Source organism: Tinamus guttatus, unplaced genomic scaffold (genome assembly GCF_059628265.1).
Source record: "Tinamus guttatus ecotype Peru unplaced genomic scaffold, ASM5962826v1 Tinamus_guttatus_pri_ptg000463l, whole genome shotgun sequence".
In the NCBI taxonomy this organism is placed as follows: Eukaryota; Metazoa; Chordata; class Aves; order Tinamiformes; family Tinamidae; genus Tinamus; species Tinamus guttatus.
This window is the reverse complement of record NW_028288997.1, coordinates 630,206-639,429: the sequence shown is the minus strand read 5'-3', so window position 1 is coordinate 639,429 and position 9,224 is coordinate 630,206. Positions and strand designations below refer to the sequence as shown.

Genomic DNA, 9,224 nt, shown 5'->3' with positions numbered 1-9,224 from the left:
TAGAGACTTGAACAAAGAAGTAACCCAGGTAAAAAAATACACAGACAAAACTGCATAGCGACAATAAGAGAACCACGGAGACTACAGGATGAAGGCGTAATAATCATTTATATTATGTACAGGATTATATACGCTAAGTATAATTTGCATTCTGACTTTCAGGTCACATTTTCTAAATTAAAGGTGCTAAACACGACCACGTTACTTCATACCAAAAAGTACACGGCAAAGTACAAATGGAGATTTACAATTAACTTGTACTATAGGAAGACTCACATAGAAAAATGTGTCTATTTGGACTCTAAAGCCACATTTAATAGGTAGATATTCATTCTATTGTACAAAACAAACAAACAAAAACTTAATATAGGTAGTATTTTTTCAGTGTCAGGAAACACAATGTATCATTCCTAAGATTTTTAATTATTTACCCACTTATCATTTATGTATTTTAATATATAGTCTTTTCGGTGTTTTTTTCCCCCCATTTTCTTTTTGTCTGTTTTTTAATATTTTTGTTTTCCACGTTTCCTGGCTTCACCTTTCCAAGCAACAGTTCCCCTTGGCCCTCTCATTCCTCCTCGTCATCCTCCGCGTCTGCCTTTTCCTGGCTGCCGGAGCCCGAACAGGCCGTTTTGTTCTCCTTTTTCCACTTCATGCGCCGGTTCTGGAACCAGATCTTGATCTGGCGCTCGGTGAGGCAGAGCGAGTGCGCGATCTCGATGCGGCGCCGCCGGGTCAGGTAGCGGTTGTAGTGAAACTCCTTCTCCAGCTCCAGCGTCTGGTAGCGGGTGTAGGTCTGGCGGCCACGTTTTCTGTCCGTGCCTGCGGAACAAGGTTGGATGCAGCTGAGCTGGGGGGTTAGGAGGCTCTTTGGGCTTTTCTCGCCCTTTGCTTTCAGTCTTGGGGAGGGTTCTTGCTATCTAATGCCTGCACCACGCAGTGCGCACCCGGAGAGCCCGCAGGAGTTCAGAGCAGGTTCTTCACATTTGCAAGATCCAATCCTCATTCTATAATCTTTCCCCATGTCCCCCTCGAGACTCACAGCCCCTCTTTCTATCCCCCGCGTCCCGTCCATCGCACTTTTAACTTCCCTTCACGTCGGAGAAACACGCGGGGCTTTTCCGCGTGTCACTCTGCGTTCCTCCCGCGGGCCGCGGCGCGAGGGAGTAGCGAAACTTCGCAAAGTTTCTGCCCACGCCACATTCTCGAGCCACTGGGCCCGTACTGTGATTTTCATTTCAATTTTCGGGTGCTTCGGAAATAAATACATAAATAAAGCGGAGCAAGCGAGGCAGCTGTTGCCTACACAAATCCAACTATTTGTCCTCTCTTAAAGCTGTCATCGGGAAGCCTGCTTGGAAGGTGTGTGATGTTCCTAATTATTTAGCGGAATGCGCTGCGCACAGCGGTGGCTCCTGCTCCGCCGGGCTCCGCAGGAGGGGGACAATCCCCCAAGCCCCCCGAGGCTCCCCTAACCCTCCAGCAGCCTTGAAGCAGGCGTTGGAAAGGGCCCAACTCCTAATTCTCCCCCTCTTTCCCCACCCCCCGATAATTCCTGGAGTCCAATGGGAAATAACGCTGCAATATGGTGTTTGTGACTCTGGATAGCTTTTCCTTGTAAAGGCTAAATGTGTCTCTCTAGTCTAACACATCCTTTCCAGGGAAAGGGGATGGCGAGCACCATCTCTCGCCCTCTCCTCCACACATTCCACTGGACTCCTCTTCTTCACCTCCTCCTTTTTTTTTTCTTTCTTTCTTTCTTTCTCCCAGAAGAAAAGATCCAGTCATTAAAAGGAGGGGGGGGGAGCGGGAAAGCAAAATAGCCAGGCTAGCTGTAAAGTAAAAATGTGCAGGTCGTGGAATGTGGGTTGTAAAATCCGCTGAGGGGAGAGCCATAAACTGCTGTTGAATAGGGATGACAACTCTATCTCTGCTCTCTGATGAAATTCCGCAATCAAACAGTGGCCGTGAGGGGTGGGGAGGTGGTCTGGGGGGGCGGGGGGGTGGGGAAGGATGGGCGCAGGCCCTGCCCGGATACCTGGGCCCGACTCTCGCCGATTTTAGGCACAGCACAGCCCCAATACGCGGCTCTGAGCGCTCGTGCCCTGCTCCAGAAGCCTCTCTAATGTTGGTACTCTCAGCCTCACATGCTAAAAGAGGGTTGCGGAGGGGGGTGTTCTTAAATCTGAGGTCAGATAAAAGCAGAGATGAAATGTTTACGAGCAGAAATATTTGGGCTTTGATAAATCAACTGTAAAAAGGGAATGAATTATGGAGAAGGTAATGGAAAGTACTGACCACCAAATAAGTGCGAAAGTAACTCTAGTTCTGTGAGCTGCTCTGCACTGGCTGCTCTGCTCTTTGCTTTCCTTCCTGCTTTGCAGGGAGGCCGGCCCGCACTCCGCTCGCCCCCGAAGTTTACTAACAAGACACTTTCCCCAAATCCTGCTGCCAAGTGAGACGCGCTCAAGTTGCGAGGGGCAAAGCTCAAACGGCTGCAGCAGAGAGCTCACACGGTCCCCTCTCTCCCAGTGGGACAGCGGCACTTTTCCTCCTTTTTTTTTTTTTTTTTTTTTCCCCAAGACCTCAGGAATACGAAGCCTCAGGGGTGCCTAGTGCCGGGGGGGACCCCGAGTAGGCCCCGGCCCTGGGGAAGCTCCACCCCTTGCAGCTGGGCTGGGGGCGGAGGGGGCACTGGGACACGCGAGCCGCGCTCTCATGTGGGGGAAATGGGTGTTTATGAAATAGGAATTAATGTCTGGGTCGCAGCGGGCTGGGGGCTGCCGGGGAGGCAGCGGCTTTGAGCGGGGTCGGGCTCCGAACACACGTGCGAGGCGGCGGCTCCCGGGGGACCCGCGGAACGGGGACAGCACTGGCAGGCGACAACTTTCGGGAGATGGCAGAGACCCCCCACCCCCCTCCCAGTAGCCCCGCGGAACCGTATCCGAAAGCCTCGTCCAGCCTGCAAGGGAAATCGAGCCTGCAAGGGCCGCCCGGCTCTCATTTTTTTTGGAGGTCGCATATATAAGGCCGGGCTCCCCCCTCGCAGCCTTTATGCATACGTCCATACATCCGGATGCCGAAATGTCACCGTTTGGAAAAGCAGAGGCTTTTAACTGCACAGGGAATGATGTGTTGCTGCTTCTGATGGCAACACGCTATGCTTAATTGCAGTCTCCGGGACGTTGTGGTGAGGTGCTGGCAATTGAAGGCTTTGTAATCTAACAGAAAACAAACCGAGCTTGCAAGCACCTCCCATAAATAGTTTCTTTAAGAATCTATATCTATATCTACATCTACATGGGGCTCGTGCAACCTTCATCCTGCAAATATAGGAGGAGAAGGAGATGGCCATTATTTCTGCGGCTCTGCCTGTCCCCCCTGAGACAAACTGCCTTTTGCGCGGCACATCCACAGCCCCGGCACCACTAATAAATATTTAAAGCCCAAAGGCAGCCTTTAGGGTGGGGGGGCTCGCTCGCCCTCCGTCTCTTTTGAGAAGAGAGATGCGCTTTCACTGAAACGTCATGCAAGGAGTTGGGGACACCTCCCCCCTTCCTCCTCGATCCCCCTCTGCCCCCCCGCACGCCATGCGATAATTTACACCCCCCGGGTGGGCTCGCTCCTTACCTGTGCTCCGCATCCAGGGGTAGATCCGGAAGTTACTGTCGCTTTGCAAATCCGAGTCCCTCTGGTCCGTTTTGTTGCAGTTCTGCTTGGAGGCATCTGCCGGGCACATCATGGAGAGGTTTTGCTCAAAGGGGGAACAGTGCATGTTGAAGGAGCCGGGCTCCAGGCCGTAGCCGGACGAGTACATGCTGGGGGGCTGGGGGTGCACCGAGCTGCCGCTCGAGTAGAGCCCGGGCATGGAGGCAGCGAAGGGAGGCGTGGATCCGGCCCCATAGCCCGCTCGCTGCGTGTTGGAGGCGAAAGCGCAAGAAGTTTGCTCAGGAAAGACTCCGGATGGGAAAACCGAACTTGCGGCTTGATATTTAGAAAATAAAGCATTCGCATAATACAATGAACTCATAATTTGGCCGGGTGATTTGTAGGTCGGGACGTTTTAGTGTCGGTTTTACGAGGTACCGTGATATATTACGGAATTAGAGTCCAGATTTACACCAAAAAGGACCCTTTTTCCTCCCGGCCCATGTGACGCGCGGGCACGTGGCTCCGGCGGCGCCAATCGCCGCCCGCTCCCTCCTCGGGGGCAAAAAATTGTAGTGCTGCTGGATTTATAAAATATGATAAATAATTGATGCGATATAAAACCCTCCAAGATCTATGCTGGAAGGGGTGAAATTGTGCTGGAGTCGATAAGCAACCTGTAATCAGTTTTTAGCTGAGAACGAAGGAGAAAAAGAAAGAAGTTGGGGAGGGAGGTAAAAAGCACGTTGCTGATGAGCCGGTGGCTCCCTCTCGGTCTCTCTCTGCTGGAGGAAAAACAGGAACGGAGTCCTATTTATCCCTTTATTGATCCCTTCTAAAATTCCCTCCTTCGCACCATTTCCCTCGCTCCGAGACACTTTTTTTTTCTTTTTCTTTTTCTTTTTCTTTTTTTTTTTTTTTTTCCACGAGACTGTCCCCCTCCACCCCCTCCTTGTTCCCCTCTCCCTCCGCGGCCACCCCCAAAAGACAAATGTCTCATTGAGACCTAATACTTCCAAGGTCTTTCTTTTTTCTCTCTCCTAATATGCCATTCAGTTCTATATCTAATTTATTCTAGTGCCACAGGCTTCGAGCTGCTTATTGAGCTGGCATTTGCTTTTCTTGTTGCGAAAAATAAAGGCTGTACAGATCCCTTGTTCAGCGTGTCAGCGGTTCCGCGGGAGTCAATTACAATTATAAGTAAAACGTTACCAGCTGGCTGATTTGCTTTCTGCTGCAGAAGCAGAGAACTTCCCAAATGTGATCTGCCTCTTCTATTTCTTTTTTTTCTCTTTTTTTTTTTTTAAGAGAAGAGAAGAATAGGGGAGGAAGTAAAAAAAAAAAAGGAAAAAAAATAGTATCCCAGGAAAAGCAGCCCAGACAATGGTGGTTTGCATCTAGGGTTTGCCCTGCTTCTCCTCTCCCAAGGTTATGTTGCAAGGGAATGTGTGTGCATCCCCACACACGCTATCCTCCCTGCCAGGGCTCCATAGGCGAAGGAGCAGGAAGCAGCTCGGCTGCGCTGGGACAATTTTGCAGCGTGACCCGAGCGAGGGCAGCAGAGTGACCCAGACCTGGGCTTCATGTCGCTGGGGAAGTGGGGTGAGCGAGGCGACAAGGGAGGGAAGGCAAGGCAGAAAGAAGAGAAAAACAGCGATTACCTTCAGGCAGGACTTCCACACAGCCTCCCAACCTGTCACCACACATGAACTGTTAGCAAGGACAAGGAGAGGAGAAGCCATCGCCGCGGCCCAGGCCCCCTCCCCGATCCCAGTCCCTGCCCGTCCCAGCAGCGCTCCGGCTGGTCAGCATCTCTGCAGGCCAGGAGGGCTTTGATGGCCACGGCTGCCCCTCCAACACAATTGACTTTTATTTCCTTTCTATCAAAGTGGTCCTGGAGGAAATGAAGCAGGCGAAAAGAATGATGTCACGGAATTCTCACTTGTAAACTTTATTGTAACTTTCTTCCGCCGCTTCCAGGTTTAGACAATAGAACAAAGTGATGAAAGAACAACAAAATATATCATTAGTCCCCCAATAAAGTAATTCACGTATACAGTATACATTCTTTTTCACAGTTAACCTAAAGATCACTTTACAACTTGCTTCACTGTGCGCATGCTAACTAAAGGAGAGAAAACGCTTTTTTTCATGTATTTTTTTTTTCATTTTTGATTTTTTTGGGGAAGAGACACTTAAAATTTGTAAACAAACAAACCAAAAATCCCGAACCAAACAAAACAACAGAAGGAAAGTAAAAAGAGAGAGAGATAGATAACTACAGCATAAATAGGCAGTTTCATGTTGTTGGGATGTTTGTTTCAATAGCTACCTCCATTACATACAGATAAACCACAACAAAAATAAAAAGTGGGAAATTAAAAAAGTGCACAAATGTAATTTCACATAACTCCTATAGCATTAAAAGCTATGTTAACAACCCACCCCCAGGAAAGAAGAGAGACAGAGAGAGACAGAGAGAGAGAAAATTTCACAGTCATGTTTTACATAAGCTATTGCGTTACACTACCACTAGTTAATAACTGGCAAAAGGCTGGAGAGACCTCCACATTACTTTTGCATACTGTTCATTGTATCAAAGGATAATCAGGAAAGTGGTGCTTACAGCTATATTGTTTTACAGCAATAAAAGTTTTTTTTTTCTTTTCTTTTCCTTTCTATGCATTGTTGTTTTTTTCCCCACCCCTCCCTTACATTAACTCCCATTAATAGGGGACTCGGGGGCTCTTCCACCCCAGCAGCGCTTGCCTTTTCAGTCCTTAAAAATCCTTTTATTTCTTGTCTGCCTTCTGTGCTTCCCCTTCCTCGTCCACCTCCTGGGGTCTTTCCATTTTCTGTTTTTCCAGTTCTTCCTGCTCGCATTTGCTGCTGGGAAACTTGTCTTTGTTGTTTTCCTTTTTCCATTTCATCCTCCTGTTCTGGAACCAGATTTTGACCTGCCTTTCTGTCAATCCCAGGGCATGCGAGACCTCGATCCTCCGTTTGCGGGTCAGGTAGGGATTAAATAGAAATTCCTTCTCCAGTTCCAGCGTCTGGTAGCGGCTGTAGGTTTGCCTCCCCCTCCTCCGTCCAGCGGCTGCTGGTGAATTGCAAAGGTTGGGTGCAAGAGGGGAAGAAGAGAAGGAGGTTGAAAGATACATAAACCAGGCTCGGGGATAGACACACGGATACACAGACACACACACACACACACTCGGCAGGGGGAGGAAGAAAGGGCTCGCCCAGGCGAAGGCAGGAAGCGAGCAGGGACACGGAAAAGCTCCTCTATAATATTATGAAGGGGAAGAAGGTGCTGGAGGACCCGGGTATGGTGGCGGAGGAGGCGAGGGGGGGGAGCACAGGGCCACCCTGCAGCCCCCTGCGAGCGACAGCCCCGCCAGCCCCACGCTCCCCTTACACGCTTAGCACCATCGCAACAACAGCAGCAGCAGGGCTGGGGCTCGCAAGGCTCCCAGCCGCTGCCATGGGGGAAAAAAGGGAAATAAAATAAAATAAAAATTAAAAAAAAACACGAGCGAGAGACCAGCAGCACCAAAACTCCAAATCCAACTCGCAACAAAAATGAAGGGGCCTTTTTTTTTTTTTTACGGCTATAAAAGTGCCATAAACTTTAAGGACGCTTCCTTCCACAGAAAGCCCAGCGCGCTTAGCCCCCAGAAGAAAAGGGCTCCTTCAGGGCAATTAAACTATAAAGCAATTTACAAGTGCAAAAGTTTACCCCCATAAAGCAGTAAAACCCGGGCAGCGGGGGGAAGAGAAAGGGGGCAAAGCGAGCAAGCGGGCACGGCGAGCAGCCAGAGAGACGGCCAGCCGGCCGGGGGGAAAGCGGGGCTGCTCGACGGGCTCGTAGGAAAAGCCTCCTCGCTGTGCTTCCCATCTCGCCTCACCTTGCGGTCGCATCCAGGGGAAGAGCTGGGTGGGCGAAGGGCTCTGCTCCGCGCTCTCCGCCTCCTCGCCGAGGCCGCCGGCCGCCAGCTTGCAGTCCGTGTACTGCACCAGCTCCGAGTCCTGGGCGGCGAAGAGGCTCTGCCTTTGCAAGGGCTCGTAGCCGTAGAAGTTGCTGGGGTCGCCATGGCAAGCCACAGCGCAGGGATTCTGTTGGTAAGGGGAGCTGGAGAGCGAGGAGGCACCGTGGTAAAACTCCTGGATCTGGGGGGGGTGCTGGAAGGTGCCCCCCGCGCTGGGTCCGTACACCACCGTGGGTCTGCCCCCGAGCTCCTGGGCGAACCCGCAGTCATAGTAGTTGGGACGCAAGGAGTCCCCGGTTTTGTATTTGGAGAAGAGTGAGTTGACGAAGTAAGAGCTCATTTTAATTTAAATAATAATATTTGTTGTTTTTTGGAGAAGAGGGAAAAAAAAAAAAAAAGCCAAGCGAACCAGACCGCGGGAATCTATTAGCAAAAAAAGAAAGCGCTAAGATGCTAAGCAACGACAGTTTGTGATTTCCAGGAATATAAAAGGAGAATATAATCAAAACTCTAAGCCTGCATGATATTGAATTCTTTCCTTCCCCCCCACCCAAAAAAAAAAAAAATCGCCACTTAAAGAGTTCTCGCTTTACATTTCCAAGAAGAGATGCCAGTTCATAAACAGTTTTCAGTGATTTACTTCAGCGCAAATGAGTTGTTTCATATTTTGCAGTGTCTTTTCATGATCATTTGCATCTATTACCAAAACCTCATCCTATTGGCTTCTCCTTACTCCACACGGACTCTGCACTGCATGATTGTGAAAGGAAGAGTGTGAGAGAATAAAGAAGGAAAAGCAAGCGAGGGGGAGCGAGAGAGAGAGAGAGAGGGAGCGAGAGAGAGAGAGAGGGAGCGAGAGAGAGAGGGAGAAGGAGGTGGGGTGAATATACGGATTAAATATGTTTAACTACCTACATTAATGAGATATCTCGCGACTCACAACAAATCACATACCTAGACCACCCAAAAGATTGATTTTTTGGGAGTGTTGGAAAATTAAAGAGAAGCGCTCTCAGTCGTTAATTTCAAAATTTTAACGAGGCAGTTTTAGCCTTTTTAAATGTCAGGGTCGCTTTGGAAAACTGTAAAAGAACACGATTTAATTGCTACCAGTTTTAAAAGGTCCTATAAATGTAATTGGTATTTTAATACAAGTTATCAAATCATACAGCTTCTTACCCTAAACATATTTTAAAACAAACGAGGTAGTCATATTTAACATTTTAATGATCAATTTCCTTATTATTGATAAAGGTTTAACTATCACATGAAGGGAATTGCATTTGTAATAGCCCCCCAAAAAAGGCTGTAAACTGTTTAACAAACTATAAAATGCCATAAAGCCGGGGATGTTGTTGTTGTTTATACCGCACTACATAAAAGCCGTTAGGATTTTACGAGTTCTTTCCTCTACTGCTATAAAACAGAGGTTTCGATTGGACCCGTCCGCATTATGGCGAGATGTTGAGGTGTCAATATTGAATTAAAATGATTATAGTTTTTCATATATAACATTGACTTTTTGTGTGTGTCTCTCTCCCAGCCCCCTCGCTGCCTCCTCCCCCAGCCCCTGCCGCATGTTGA

General features: G+C 48.9%; 2 protein-coding genes across 3 annotated transcripts; both read right to left on the bottom strand.

Annotated features, from left to right (window-relative positions):
• Positions 1-43: 43 nt before the first annotated feature.
• HOXB7 (homeobox B7) lies at positions 44-4,100 on the bottom strand. The gene is made up of 2 exons (XM_010213858.2): positions 3,634-4,100; positions 44-825 (listed from the first exon to the last, which is right to left on the bottom strand). The coding sequence occupies exons 1-2, from the start codon at positions 4,031-4,033 to the stop codon at positions 572-574; spliced, it is 654 nt and encodes a 217-aa protein (XP_010212160.1). The 5' UTR covers positions 4,034-4,100; the 3' UTR covers positions 44-571.
• A 2,013-nt stretch (positions 4,101-6,113) lies between these two features.
• HOXB8 (homeobox B8) lies at positions 6,114-8,324 on the bottom strand. 2 transcript variants are annotated; one of them, XM_010213855.2, is made up of 2 exons: positions 7,560-8,324; positions 6,114-6,751 (listed from the first exon to the last, which is right to left on the bottom strand). In XM_010213855.2, exons 1-2 carry the CDS (start codon positions 7,978-7,980, stop codon positions 6,444-6,446), a joined length of 729 nt encoding a protein of 242 aa, XP_010212157.1. In that variant the 5' UTR covers positions 7,981-8,324; the 3' UTR covers positions 6,114-6,443. The 2 variants fall into 2 exon arrangements, with proteins under 2 accessions (XP_010212157.1, XP_010212159.1); XM_010213857.2 differs by having other exon boundaries at positions 6,114-6,748.
• Positions 8,325-9,224: the final 900 nt, after the last annotated feature.

Coding starts and splice junctions, on each gene's coding strand:
- HOXB7 (XM_010213858.2), bottom strand. CDS start 4,033: ATGAGTTCATTGTATTATGCGAATGCTTTATTTTCTAAATATCAAGCC. Junction 826..3,633: donor CCCCTGGATGCGGAGCACAG/GTAAGGAGCGAG, acceptor CTTGTTCCGCAG/GCACGGACAGAAAACGTGGC.
- HOXB8 (XM_010213855.2), bottom strand. CDS start 7,980: ATGAGCTCTTACTTCGTCAACTCACTCTTCTCCAAATACAAAACCGGG. Junction 6,752..7,559: donor CCCCTGGATGCGACCGCAAG/GTGAGGCGAGAT, acceptor GCAATTCACCAG/CAGCCGCTGGACGGAGGAGG.